The 14852-nt window shown below is 45.9% G+C and overlaps 1 protein-coding gene across 1 annotated transcript in view; it reads right to left on the bottom strand.

Annotated features, from left to right (window-relative positions):
• Positions 1-19: 19 nt before the first annotated feature.
• The window catches only part of LOC146704093 (scavenger receptor cysteine-rich type 1 protein M130-like), a 15473-nt gene continuing 640 nt past the window's right edge, over positions 20-14852 (bottom strand). The window contains exons 3-9 of the mRNA XM_085467154.1: positions 13804-13944; positions 12691-13350; positions 1839-2144; positions 1485-1766; positions 1068-1403; positions 820-902; positions 20-707 (exon numbers count right to left, since the gene is read on the bottom strand). Coding sequence (XP_085323280.1) covers positions 654-707; positions 820-902; positions 1068-1403; positions 1485-1766; positions 1839-2144; positions 12691-13350; positions 13804-13944 — 1862 coding nt within the window. The 3' untranslated portion in view covers positions 20-653. The remainder of the gene's footprint in view (positions 708-819; positions 903-1067; positions 1404-1484; positions 1767-1838; positions 2145-12690; positions 13351-13803; positions 13945-14852) is intronic.

The raw sequence follows: 14852 nt of genomic DNA, 5'->3' as shown, positions 1-14852 counted from the left end.
TGCTGATGAGCTTAACCAGAACACCAGCGAGTACCTGGAGAAGGGTCACCTCACACCGAGCTCATGAGGAGATGGTTACTGCAGAGCATCTCTCAGGAAACCTTCCAGCTGGAAATGTTTTATTGAGGCTGATGCTGCAAAAGCTTTGCACAACGTGCTGTGAGATGCTGATGGAGGACACTATCTTTATGACTCCTGGCTCTTGTATGGACAAGTAAAAATGACATTAATATGTAACCTACAGACAAAGCACTGTAATCAAACATGCATGCTGAAGTAGCGAGCAGAAAGTGGGACCATGTTTGGTGGATGGATCGGACAGCTCCAGGGGAACGTCTTTGCTGTCATGCTGAGAATGAACTTATTGAGCACAGTGTCCTGTGGTGAGCTCCAGCTTAAAAGGTTTAGTTCACCTGTCCAGCCCCAACACCAGCTCACACGTGCCCGATACCATCAAACGTTAAACTTTTTGTTCTTAACAATATAATATGAATACAAAACTTATAATCACAACCATCATGACACAGCATAAGCAAAAGTATAAGTGATACTGTGGTTGCAGTTCATGTTCACACGGTGGTGAAGGATGCAAACACTTCCTCCACCATGTGGAGGCGCTGCTGAGCTGCCTGCTTTTCTGGACACTGCCAGCTTTAACCATCCAGCTCCGGGTCCTCCTGTGGGCGGGGCTCCTGCCTCCCGGTGACCTGCAGAGACACAGCAGCACACAGGTGTGAGTCAGCGAGTCGCCGCTCTCTTCAAACGGGCCGAGAGCTTCGTTCCAGAGCGTCTTCTGATCAGCAGACGTGTGCACGGTACCTTATGGCTGAAACAGACGGCAGAGATGAAGAGCAGCAGGAGCAGCAGCAGGAGCAGCAGTCTGATGACAAACACTGTTGGATCTGAAGAGACACACTCAGCCGTCACATTAGATGTTAGGAGAACAACAGCTGGCATCAAACACAAACATCAGGTAGGCCCCGCCTACATCTCTGACTCCATCTGAGCCTACGTCAGGTGGGACCTGCTGCTGTTTCATACCTGAGCTCCACTCTGCTTCAGCTCACCTGAGACAGTGAGAGACAGCTGACGGCTCTCGGAGGAGAAGTTATGAGAAAACACAAAGACGTGATAAACACAGCTGTAGGTTCCTTGGTGGGCGGGCTCTGCAGCAGTGAACAGGAAGTGGGCAGAGTGATTGACAGCTGGCAGGGTGTAGTTGTTGGTGGTATTGGAGGAGGTGAAGGTGAGCTGGAAAGAGCCTCCTGGGTACTGAGGTTGGATGGAGCAGCTGATGGTGAAGCTGGAGCCTTTGAACACCCAAGAAGACTCCTGCTGCTGGACCTGGGAGTGCCCGTCATTGGACGAGAAGGACGCTGAGATGATTGGCTGAACCAGCAGGTCTGTAAACAGAGAGGTGATTGGCTGAACTTTACTCGACTCGTTCAATGTTAAACTCCGTTGGCTCACAGCAAGTCTCTTACCTGAGCAGATGAGCTCCAGGACGGTGGATGACTGGGATGATGTGGCACACTCCCTCAGTGTAGATCCAGATTTAACACAGTCAGGTTTGATCTTCCACGTTGGTCCATCCCAGGATGCATTTCTCCTTCCTGTTAAAACAGCAGAGCCACAGTCCAGCTCTCTGCAGGCTACAGCTGCATCCGTCAGGGTCCAGCCTGAGGCCTCCACAGATCTCCACAGTCTCTGTTTCACCTCCAGTGTACCTGCACAGCGACTGGCTCCTCCCACCAACCTGACAGGCTCTGACAGAAAGCAGAGAGTCATCAGTGAAAGAACAAAGTGAGTTTGAACCAAAGCTGCAGCTCCTCTTCTACCTGAGCAGGTGAGTCCAGCAGCTTTGCCAGGTGAGCAGTTGCTTCTAGCTGAGCCTGAGCTTCTACAGTCCAGGAGAGCAGACTCATGGCCTCCACACTGGAACTCTCTGCTCCACACTGGAGCCTCCACTTCTCCATAGAGCGCCCCCTGGAGGAGCGAAGGAGGCCCACAGCCAAGCTCCCTGCAGACCACCTCTGCATCCTGCAGGTCAAAGTCATCTTCACACACTGAGGACCATCTCTGGTTAGACTTCACCTGCAGTCCGCCTGAACACAGACTGGAACCGTTCAGCAGCCTGACAGAGTCTGCAGGAACAAAGACAGGAAAGGCAAGAGAAAAAGCTTAAAAAGTAATAAAACTATAAAGGTACAAGTACTACATCAACAGTGGGCCAAACTCCTTTGAGGGTGCCCAAAGAATTTCCCTCCGGGGCCAAAAAGGCCCAAACTGCTATGGGCCCCACATTTAAACTCATAGCAGTTTTCCCATTGTGGCCTCTGTCAGCCCACCCATCTTGACAGATTATCCACACACATATTTGAATCTTGAATATTTGCTGAGCTGGATCAGACGTTTCACAAATCCCTCGTAAACCCGGCTGTTAGGATCTCTCTGTTTTGGGCCTAGTGCTTTGATGTTTTGGTTACTTGCTATGTTTTTCTTTTTTTCTTTATTTACTCATAGTTTAAAATGTTGTTTCTTGTCTAGTTCTGGTCTAAGTTTATTTTGTATGCCTGCCTGTCCCTCCAGTCATGTCCCTGTGTCTTCTGTCCTAATCTTGCCCCTGTGGAAAAGTCAATCTTCATGTTTAGGTCCACACTGCCAGCCACACACTGACACACAACACCAACTTTATGCGATTGTAGGGAGAACATATTGGTTGAGGCCTCTGTCTTCAAATCCTATCTTTGAATCGTATTTCAGCTGCAACATGGAGAAGAACAGGGCCAAAAACAACCCAAAGCAACCATGTTAGAAACTTGGGGATGGACGTGTTCCAGTATCATCATCCCTTCTCTCTTACTGCTGACACCGACTGTAAAGGTATGAAGTGATGTGGTCTGGTAGATAGACTGTTACTAGGGGGGTTAGGAGGTGGGTAACTTCAGTGGTTGGTGAAACAAAACTTGGGGACTTGATGGACATTGGAGAGGCCATGAGATGGACTTTTTGCTACGCTCAGAAATTCTGGAAAAATGCAACATGATTACTTTTTATTTAGAAACATTTTTATACAACAAAAGGAAAGAAAAAACCCAGACAAACAAAATATTATGAGGTCATTGGAAGACAAATACATGCACATACATACATAAATACTATAGTATTGTAAGTTCTATGCATTAAAGAATGCTGCCACAGTTTGTAGAGCCCAGCCATTTTCTCCGTCTCCTTCCCAAGCCCCCCTGAATTCGCAGGGTAAAAGTCATACATTCCATCAATCTGATGTTTTCCACTATAGAAATAAAAAGACTTATAGTGGGAGGATCTTTACAAAGCCAGCGCGTTGTTATAGCCTTTCTCGCAGATGCCAAAAGAATTCTCAGGAGATAGACATCATCTGTAACTAAATCGTCTGCAAAACATCTCAGATACAATGATACAAATGTACAGCTCACATTAAAGCCCAGTGCTTTTGGTATTATTTTTGAAACTTCCAACCAAAAGGGTCGTATGGATGGGCAGGACCAGAATATGTGTCTGTGATCTGCCATTTCCCCACAGTTTTAATTTATATTTAGTTGTGTTGTTGTTTGCAGTGTGTTGTGTTGTTTCACTTTAAATTCGTTTCAAATGAAAAAGCTGAAAATTGAAATAGTTAAAAGTAGAGATGGACCGAGCCGATATTACGTATCGGTGTCGGTCTGATACTGACCTAAATCACTGGATCGGATATCGGAGCGAAATAAAAAATGTAATCGATCCATTAAATATCAAAACGTCCCACACGGGTAACTCTGCCCATAACCGTAGCTCGTCGCAGCAGTGTGGTCACGTGATAGAGCAGCTGTGTGTGTTTGTAGCCTCAAACCAGCATTTCATCTCCGAGGAAGTGATCCCAGAGAGAAGTAAAGCAAGTGTGCAAGTCCATCTCTGAGTGTTTGTAAAGCATTCCTGCGTTAAGCTTAAACACCGATATATGGAGCGACTGCCTCTCTCTCTCTCTCTCTCTCTCTCTCTCTCTCTCGCTCTCTCTCTCTCCTGCTGCTGCTTCAATCATTAAACTGATCAATGATCAGCTGATCGTCTCTCTTGTTTGTTTTTGTCTCACTTTGCACCAGAAAGAGGAAACCAGCGGATAAACAACAGCAGCAAGTTTAAGCTTGATCAGCTGTTGTTAGAATGTATTTAATATTACTTTCTACTCGAGGATCTTTTTCTACAGCTGACGCTGGTAACTGTGCAGGGGCGGATCTAGCAAAGTTTAGCCAGGGGGGCCGATAGGGCATGAACAGGGAAAAGGGGGCACAAAGACATACTCTTCTTTCTTATTCTCATTTAAAATGTCGAGCTTTTAATAAATAATTATCTGACACACAAAGTTTTAATCTTGTGTAAAATGTATAGAAGTCCATCACTGTATATAGTAACTGTTAAGTCTGATATACCCTAGTAAGCTGTAGTACTTTTTCCTTTGGGAACCATCTGTGCAGTCTGCAGTTCTGTAGAAGAAAGATGTTGAATCTATTTAATTATTCTTGAAAAATAATTTATTTCTGTGCATTTTTTTCACGCTGCATCAAGTTGATTACGTCGATTAAGCACCATGAGGTGGACGGTGGGGGGGTTCACTATGTTTTTTATTTTATTTTTTTGCTGGGAGTTTGCAGCCCTGTTAGCTAGGTTGCTTAATATTTCTGCTAAGTACTCTTTAAAATACCAGAGTAGGGAGGCTGGAGCAGGTTTAAGTTTGTTAGATTGATCAGTTTTGCTGAACTATGAAATATTTTGAGTGCAGTGTGTTTTTCACACACAGGTATAACAGGATAGCTTTAGTGTTGTTGTTTATTTAAACTTGAGTATGAACTTATACAAAATGCAGCAAGATATTAAAAAAACTGTTTTATTGATTAAAAAACACTATATCGGATTCATATCGGTATCGGACATAAAAAAGTGGTATCGTGCCATCTCTAGTTAAAAGTTGAAATGTAAATAGTTGGTTTTTATATTTCATAATTTATTTATTACATTTTATGTAGAGTGAATAAATAAAAGTACGGTGGCCCCTAGAGACAAAACACGTACAAACTCCAAAACACATTTCCAGCATTAACTGAACTTCCACACAGAGCTACCTAGATCACTTAAATTACACAATTGAAAGCATGTGTGTATTATTTGTGTATTTATACACAAGCACTCATATATATATATTCAAATAATTTTAAAAAAAAGTTCATTTACCTGTTACTACCACACACCAAATCGGTCGTTGGTACTTCCTGGCTTGTGTAGCCAATAGGATCCTGGAGCATTTCCGTTGTGTTTTGGAGTTTGTACGTGCTATTGGTTCAAAACTATTTCACAATTAAGTCAAGAGATGCCCTCATGCCTCAATGACATATCATGTCATTGATTAACATCATATTTCGTGCTTTATATATGCAAAAATTTTAGGCCATTAATGGAGGGTCTTGGGTCGATTTGTGGCTATTTTCAAATTTTGATTACATGCCATTTGCACAGTGTTGAATGGACTATAGCCAAATTCTCCAAAAAAAAGTTTGATATGATTTTATTTCAAAATTCAAGTCTGACTTCCTTCAATTAGCTTCAGTGGCTAAGCTACAGACAAACTTACACTATTGTGCTTAGTGGTCGATTTGTGCCCCATTGAAACCCATTATAAACGCTATTTTTCACTGCAAATTAATTACGGTCAAAGGGATCGTAGATGTTTAACTTTCATTTTCATTTTGCAGGACGGGCCTTAGAGTTGTAATTTTTTTATTTGACCACCGGGTGGCGCCCTTGTTCCACATTTTTTTTTTTTTTTTTTTTTTTTTAAATGACATCAGAAACAGCAGTATGCGACATTACGTGATGGCAGAGCTTCAGTTCATCCTTTGTCATTTTTTTTTTTTTTTTTAATAAATAGGACAGGGGGAATGAATGAGAGAAAGAGGGGGAGAGAAAGAAAGAAAACCAAAGGGGAGAAGAGACGGTGAGAAGGGGGGGGAAGAGAGAGAAAAAAAAAACTCCTGGGTCACCTGTATGGAGAAAAAAACAAACAAACAAAAAAAACAAACAGAGGAGACAGCAAACAACAAAGAGCAACATAATAATAGAGAAAACAAAGCACCATCACAATAAACTAGCTAGCCATAGATATCAATATTTACTAAATAATAAACGATATTGTGCACGCAAGATAGACAGCGCACAGTGTGCTTTGAGGTAGCAGCCAAGAAAGCTTTAGTCCGCGTCTGTGAATACCCATGTGTGCATACCTGTGTGGATCAGCATGCTTGCATTCCAAAGGTTTCTCCATGTAATGATCTGCTAGGGAGTGTGGGGGGGCCACAGCCCCGTCCTCCAGGGTGTGAAGCGGGTATGGAGGAGATCAAAACTCCAGACATCCAGAGGCCCCCAGAACACAAGAGACCATGGAAGACCAACAGAGGGGCAGCTGCGCCACTGTCCCGGAAAGAGCTGAGGAGAGTCCCAGATGAGGGCTCGCCCAGCAGCCGCGGAGCAGAAGTCAGGGGGAGTTGCAGTGACGCGCCCGTGAGCTCCGCCGGCCCCCAGCTGTGCCTGAGTGACCGAGCCCCAGGCCGAGAGGCCGGGGGCACCCCACCTCCAAAGGGGCCCGAGCGAGCCCCAGGCCCCAGGCCCCGACAAGCGGCCGCCAAGGAGTGAGCCGGTGTGTACCCGGACGCCCACCCCCAGACACAAAGAACCACCAACACACCGACACCTGAGGGAGTCCGCCACCGGCAGGGGAAGTGGTGGTGGGTGGAGATAGGCCTCCAAACCTTGGAGGGCCTGAGGCGTCCCCAGAGAGGTGGCGTCTGATACCCAACCTGACATATAGACACAGACATACAGGCACACACAGATACAAACATCCATTCCCACCCTCATGCTCTCATATGCACTCACTCCACACTCAACCAACGTGGAGACAGACATAAAGAGACGCTGTACACACGATCACACTCCCCAAGCGTACTCTACAAACCGGGTCTAGGTACCCTTGCCCCTGGAGGGGGGAATTGCACCCAGACCCAGGTGGTGTTACCCTTTTCCCTGCGGTGGGGAGAGGCAGACCACCCCGACTCCGCAGCAGCAGGGAGGCCCCACACCCCAGACCGCAGTCGGACGGCCAACTCCTCCTACTAGCCCTCCCGCTCCAGCAGGCCGCAGAGAACGGGGGTGGGAGAAGACTCCAAACCTCCCTCCACCCGCTCATTGTAGTGTTGATGCATGTGTGTTCTAAGGTGCAATTAAAACCCAGGAGGGCTTGGAGCTACCTGCCATGGAGCAGCAGGTAAGCGCATGGTCCCTCCTGCTAGCCCTCAATGACTAAGTGTATTTAAAATTGAGAGGTGGGCAACGACGTCAGGGGTGAGGTGTACACCCTGATGGTAAATTGGACTCCGTGATTGTGCCCACCCCCAAGATCCTATATGTATGTGTAATGAGAGTGTGAATAATGTGAATGTCTAAGTTGTGGGATAAAATTGAGGCAGAGGCAGCCAGAAGGGGACGGGGGGGGGGGGGGGGGGTAGCCTCCTCTGCACCCTGGTGACATACCCCCACTCCAAGGCCCTGCATGTGTGGGTTGTCTTGCTCCACATTTGACCCCGGGCTGGAAAACAGCGGGCTGCTTAAACAGACCTGCGGGAAATGAAGCCTCATTTCGGGCGTGCAGCAGCGGCTTCGCCCGCTGATCGGGCGGGACCATTTTTTGGTCCCTAGGACCGTTAGAGGGTGCTTTTTTTTTTTTTTAGTCAACAGGAAATGACGTATTTGTTGTCACGTGGTATCGGGCGTGTGTGCTGGAAAAACGGGTCCCCGGTGATCGTGCCCCGGTAATCGTCGCGACTTACCCCGGCAACATGCACTTATTTCGGCCTAGAGGAGGAGCATTTGCCGCCTGGAGACCATTTTCTGGTCCTGAAAAAAAAACCTAAAAGGCGATCGAAATGAATGTTGGTGCCAATCTTTAGTCCATCTAAAGGCCTAATTATAATAACAATTGAATATTACCTCAAATGTTTTTTTTGGAAAATATTCAAGTTTTATATTTTTTGGGGCAAAAAAAGCAGTGCGCTCATGTGACGAAACCAGGATATAAAGGGTTAAAATCCGCGAAATGTAATTAAAACTTGACATGAATATTTCAAGGAGAAGTAGGTCTAAAAGATTGGCTAATTTAAAGTGGAATAAAATATTAATATATAAATTTTTATAGCACTTTTTTGGGCGTGGTCGATTTGTGGCTCTAAGCCCAATAGTGTATGCATTTTTCTAGGAATCATTATTAAAAATACCTTAAGGCTGGATTTGGTAGAAATGAGTTCTGTCTAAATATCAAAAATGTTATCCTAATGCAGTTTTATTTTTGAGAGCTTGATAACTTACAACTGAAAAATCTGAACAGCAAACTGTTTTCTTTCTTTTAAATTCGATCCATTTTACAAAATGTAAGGTTTTTACTTTAAACGTGCTGCAGGCTTGAGGAGCAGTGCCAGGGAGGCTGGAAGGGCAGCTGAAACCCATCCAGTAATCATGCTCTAAATCTTTCAGTGACAGAACAGCTGCTGCAGCTAAGGCCCACTAGCCCCTTTCTCCCCGATCTGCCTCCCCAGGTTCTGGTGGCGGTAGGCACTGCATGCGACCCACGTAGGGCCACACAGACACAGAGACAGAAGTGTTGGAGATGTGGGCGGCTGGGACACCTGTGACGGGAGTGTCCATTGATGGAGGTGGGCTAGGCTTCCTGTATCACTGAGGCTCCAACACTCTCTCCCAGGTCCAGGAGGAACAATGTTCCAGACATGGGCTGCATGAAGACCATGGTCCACCAAACCCTGGGTTAACCAGGAACCTTGCTGGAGGTAGAATGGGTGGAGGTCAGATATGTGCATGGGGATGTTCAGAAATATGTCATAGTGCTGCTGCAGATAAAGTTTAAGGGCAAAACACATGTAAAGGCTGCAGTTAGCTCACGCCTGTCGTATCTCTTAATTCTGGGGACAGATTGGCTGGGGTTTAATAACATTTTGGGACAGTGTGTGGGGGAAGCACTCACCTTGTGCAGTGTGTAGTGTCTGTGCTGGACTCAGTGGTGACTCTGGGTTGGAGGAGATGGCAGGGGCTTCTCGTGAGGCCCCACCGGCTCCCATTAATTGTCACTACCATTAATGGGGGTCCCATTTGAGTGCATTGGGATGGACCTTATTGGGCAATTTCGATGGTGCATGCGGATATCACTTTGTATTAGTTCTGGTCAATTATGCAACTCTATATCTGAAGCAGTGCTGCTGTACACCATTTCTGCAAAGCGTGTAGCACAGGCACTGTTTCAGGTGATCTCCTGAGTCGGCATTGTGAAAGAGATACTGACTGACCAGGGTACATCGTCTCATGCACTTAAAGAATTGTACGAATTACTGGGCATTTCATCTGTTCAGACCAGTGTCTACCACCCTCAGACTGATGGAGTGACAGGTGGAGCGGCTGAATAAGTCTTTAAAATCCATGATTCGTAAGTCCATTCACAAGGATGAACACAATCAGGATCTCTGGTTAGACCCTCTATTGTTTGCAGCATGGGAGGTGCCCCAGACCTCCACTGGGTTTTCTCTAATTTGAAATGGCCGGAAGCCACGGGGCTTATTGGACCTGACTGAAGAAAACTGGGAAGGTTATCACAAAAAAATTTGCTCCCGGTCCAGGAATGCCAGCAGTGCCTGTAGAACAGAGTGGCCAGACTCAAGCAATTTTCACCCAGAGATAAAGTGCTTGTATTACTCCCTTCTTCTAGCTCAAGGTTACTCGCCAAGTGTTAAGGAGCCTCTGTGGTTACACAGCGAGTCGGTGATGTTGACTATGTGGGTGATTGTTATTACCATCTCACACAGCCCAAGGGAGCAGATGTTGCTGTACAGCAGCAGCGGTTTGCAGGTGTGTCATCTTTCCATTTGGCTTGTTCGGAACCACAACAACTTTCCAGCGCTTCACTGAGCTCTTTGCACCCCTTTAAATTCAAGGTGGTCCATAGGCCAAGCTGGTAGTAGCGGATTTTCTCTCCCACTCGCCGGGGTGCTCCCTGGCCTCAGTTGGACGGCGGGGGTGTGTGGCGGAGGTTTGGTCTACGGGTCCGTTGCAGGGAAGGATGGTGCACCATGCTTGAGGGGTAGTGCCACAGAGGCTGGCAGGACACCTGAAACCCATCCAGTAATCATGCTCCAAGCAGAGTGGAGACAGCTGGAAATCTGTCTGGTCGTGGACTGAAACGACAGAGCTGAAACTAAACTCTTGTTGTAAACAAGACCTGGGGCTTCCATACAGCACCTGCATGTGGATCAACAGCTTCCTCTCAGGCCATAGACAGAGAGTCAGAGTTGGCCATCACACATCCTCAGCCCTGAGCCTCAGCACTGGCTCACCCCAGGGCTGTGTGCTCAGTCCACTGCTCTACACATGACTGCACTCATGTCCACCACAGCAACATCTTTGTGAAATTTGCAGACGACACCACCGTGGTGGGGCTCATTTCCAGGGGTGACGAATCTTACAGAGACGAGGTGGAGCAGCTGTCGTTATGGTGTAAGGCCAATAACCTCCTCAACACTTCAAAAACCAAAGAACTCATAATAGACTTCAGAAGGAAAAAGGCAGAGATCTCACCACTATTCATTAACGGGGACTGTGTAGGAAGGGTGCCAAGCTTCCGCTTCCTGGGAGTCAACATAGAGGAGAACCTTTCCTGGAGTGCGAACACCTCCGAGCTGCTGAAATGGACCCAACAGAGACTGTACTTCCTGAGAATTCTCAGGAGGGATAACATCACTCTGGAGCTGTGTCCCAAAACGTAGGCTGCATCCTTCGGAGGACCCGGCCTTCGCGGTCGACGTGGGCCGGGTCCTTCGAAGACTGAGAAGGCCGGAAGTGCGAGGCTGTGAAATGGGACGGTCTAGCCTTGAGATTTGTGTCACCGCTGTGTCGGTGGAGTTTAATAAACTCGCCGTCTGCTCCTTGCTGTCTAAAATATAACAGGACACGGGCGTGAATTCTCGACCGTCTCACACTTTGACGTTTATTCAGCTGTGTGAAAATCCCGGAGGAACCCACCCGAGGGATTAATAAGGTTTTATTTAATCTAATAACTTTGATCTCAGCCAAACCGATTTACTCAGGAACAAATAAAACACAGAAAAAAGCCAAACAATTACATTTTTAAGTTATTCGAGTGACTTATATCATGTTTAACCTGAGTAGTGAAAGACAGCAGGGGTCTGAAAACGATGAAGCTGGGAGTCCGCTGCTCTCGCCGGCTCGAGTGACCATTGAACCCCCCGGTCAGCTGTCGAGCTGGTGGGTAACAGGCGTCTCCGAAACAGTTGGTGCACTTTTGCAAATATGCGACGTCTTGATAAACCGAGCAGATATTTGAAGTTTACACAACTACTTTCTCACCTGAAAATATGTTAAAAGTTTACTTTGTGACCCAGACAGAGTAATAAGAGTAATTTTAAAACTTAGTAGCGGCCGCCATTGTTGGAAACTGAAATTGGCTGGGCCGCGCTATGAATTCTGGGATATGGTGGGCCATGAAGGACACACCTGACCCATCCTTCAAATTCGGGGGAATGAAGGACGCATTCTTCTACAGAGCCACCATTGAGAGTGTACTAACCTATTGCATATGCATCTGGTACACTAGCTGCATAGGGGTTCAGAGGAAAGCACTCCAGGGGGTCATTAACACCGCCCAAAAGATCACTGGCTGCCCCCTCCCCACACTGGAAGTTCTACACAACAGCCGCTGTCTTAAAAATGCCCAAAACATCATAGAAGATTCCTCACATCCTGGGCACTCCCTGTTTAAACTGTTGCCCTCAGGCAGACGGTACAGAGCAATCAGTGTAAGGACTAATAGACTCAAACAGCTTTTATCCAACTGCAGTAACACGTCTGAATGCTGCTACAAAAAAAATGCCAATCATGCCACTCTTGTATTAATCTATGCGCTGACCGAAGCATGTATGTGAATGTTTGTTGATGTCTCTTATTAGCACTTTAAGTATTCTATTTATTTTATTTATTGAGTTTTATTGTTTTATTTATATTTTAATTATATTTTGATATCGTTAGGGATGATGCAGTGATCGGGGACCATTTTTAATTTCGTTGCACCTGTGACGATGACAATAAAGATTCTGATTCTAAGTAAAAGCATCAGAAACACACTGAATGCCGAAGGTCGTGATTGGCGTTCACACTGAACTGCTAAACTGGAAACATTTTATGTTGTTTAGATGAATAATTTGTTCAGTGAGTTTTATTTCATTTTATGAGTTTTAAAATTGTTTCCACAGCATCAGCATTTAAAGAATTAACTTAAATAAGCAATGAAACCATGAAAAACACTCAAAACTTTCATGTTTCATTATACAGCTTCAACTGCAATTGAATTATACTTTACACACAAACCAAAAAGGCCTTCTAAACACAATCAGCTCAACAATGCTGGACTCAGGACCGTCAGATTACAGTGTCTCTACCAAACGAGGAGACCATGAACACGTCCAGTGAACTTCTACCACGGTCACTGTCACAGAGGAGACGGGTAACGAGAAACTTCACCGTCCTAGATGATGTCTCTGACAGACTTACCTGAACAGGTGATATCCAGGGTGGAGGAAGAGCGATCTGCTGATGCGCACTCTTTCAGAGCGTATCCAGCCTGAACACAGTGTGACTCCATCCACCACACCGATCTCTGTGAAGAACTCTGAGTATTTCCTACAGAAACAGCAGAACCACAGTTCATCTGTCCACAGACAGCAGCTGCATCCTTCAGGTTCCAGATATCCATCGCCACTGGTCTCCACTCTCCTCGTCTCACCTCCAGTGTACCTGCACAGCGACTGGCTCCTCCCACCAACCTGACAGGCTCTGACAGAAAGCGGAGAGTCATCAGTGAAAGAACAAAGTGAGTTTGAACCAAAGCTGCAGCTCCTCTTCTACCTGAGCAGGTGAGTCCAGCAGCTTTGCCAGGTGAGCAGCTGCTTCTAGCTGAGCCTGAGCTTCTACAGTCCAGGAGAGCAGACTCATGGCCTCCACACTGGAACTCTCTGCTCCACACTGGAGCCTCCACTTCTCCATAGAGCGCCCCCTGGAGGAGCGAAGGAGGCCCACAGCCAAGCTCCCTGCAGACCACCTCTGCATCCTGCAGGTCAAAGTCATCTTCACACACTGAGGACCATCTCTGGTTAGACTTCACCTGCAGTCCGCCTGAACACAGACTGGAACCATTCAGCAGCCTGACAGAGTCTGCAGAGATCAGAGAAATCAAACAGCGGTCCAATAAAACACTGAAACAAAGTAAATGTTTCTTTTGTAGCACAGTCTTGGGAACATGCAAAAGGACCCCATGGTGCAGCTTCACTGTGAAAAAAAGGAGGCTGTACACCCTTAAAGTCAGGCGGTTACCTTATGCACATTTCCTTCTTTTCTCAAATTTAAAGAAGCTGATGGTTTCCTGTTCCTGGTTCTGCTGTGAGTTAGTTAGCAGTCAGTCACACCTGCCCATGACTAGTAACAGAAAAAAATAGCTACTGGAAACTCAGCCTAGAGCTTTTTGGCTGGATCACACTGATGCCAATGTTGCCTTCAAATGCATGGATCCACATACTTGTCCCATTGCCTCGCCCTGTTTAGACTAATGCTAACATCAGTATCATTCGAACATGCACCGTTGTAATGGAGGAATGTTTTTTTACTTACCTAGACTTTTAACACTTTTAAAGACGTTGATAATGAGTTCGACGACAATGTCCTGGAGACTGTCAAAATCTTTGACTATGTAAATTTTATTGTGATCAGAGTTGATCAACTTCAGTTGAGTCACATTGACTTTTGCAACACCTGAAAGACAAAAGTGTCAGTACTGCTGCTTAACATGTGAGCTACATGGCTTTGTCATATTTGGAACCCGTGTCCTGCAGACAGGTTGGACTCAGTTCTACTCTGGGCAGGGGTTCGTATGCTTGCATGGTTAGAGTAGAAAAATTGTGGTTTATAGAATTGTTGTTTTATTTTAATGTATACATAATGCGAATGTGCTCATAAACAGGTCGGCGCTCTGTGTTTTGAGGCTTGAGAGCTTCATTCAGCGCTATTGTCTGGATTTGAAATATTGCAGGAAGACATAGAGTGAAGGAGGGTTTTTGCAGCATGCTTACATACACATGATACTGGTTAGAATAGTCTCTGGGTCAGGAAGTCCAAACGAGGCCCTGAACTGGGCCTTAGAATCAGCAGAAGAATAATGGATAATATTAGATAATCAAGGCTATGCAGGGTGTGTGTTGTGTCTGTCTTTCTGATTCCAGGAGAAGCAGACACAAGGCGAGGTCAGAAGGAAGGACTGAACCGGGGAGGACTGCCCACAGTCACAGTTACTGTCACAGTATGTAAGCTGTGCAGCCCGTGTCAGGGTTGTCTTTGGTGTGAGGCAGCCTGTTGTAGCACGCTGGGCTCCGGCACTGTGAACTTGTAATTCCAACAGCTGAAGCAAATTAAATCTTACTGTTTGGAACAGTTTCAGGTAAGTTTTTAAAGGTTTTTAGGATTAAAATAGGCTTTGCTCAAGGTTTCAGGCAGGGTTCATGACCCTGTTTGGGACTGGTTTTGGGACTGGGAAATAAGCTGGTAGAGGGGGCCGCCCATCAAGATGTTACTGAAGTTTAGACTTTCAGATTTAGTTAAAGGGGTTTAAACCATTTTTTTCATTAACTGTTTTTAGAACACTTTTTAATGGTTAAGACTTAATA

Source organism: Copadichromis virginalis, linkage group LG8 (genome assembly GCF_057382275.1).
Source record: "Copadichromis virginalis isolate Kocher_CV1m ecotype Utaka linkage group LG8, C_Virginalis_male_GT1.1, whole genome shotgun sequence".
NCBI lineage: Eukaryota > Metazoa > Chordata > Actinopteri > Cichliformes > Cichlidae > Copadichromis > Copadichromis virginalis.
This window is presented reverse-complemented; position numbering and strand designations above follow the sequence as displayed.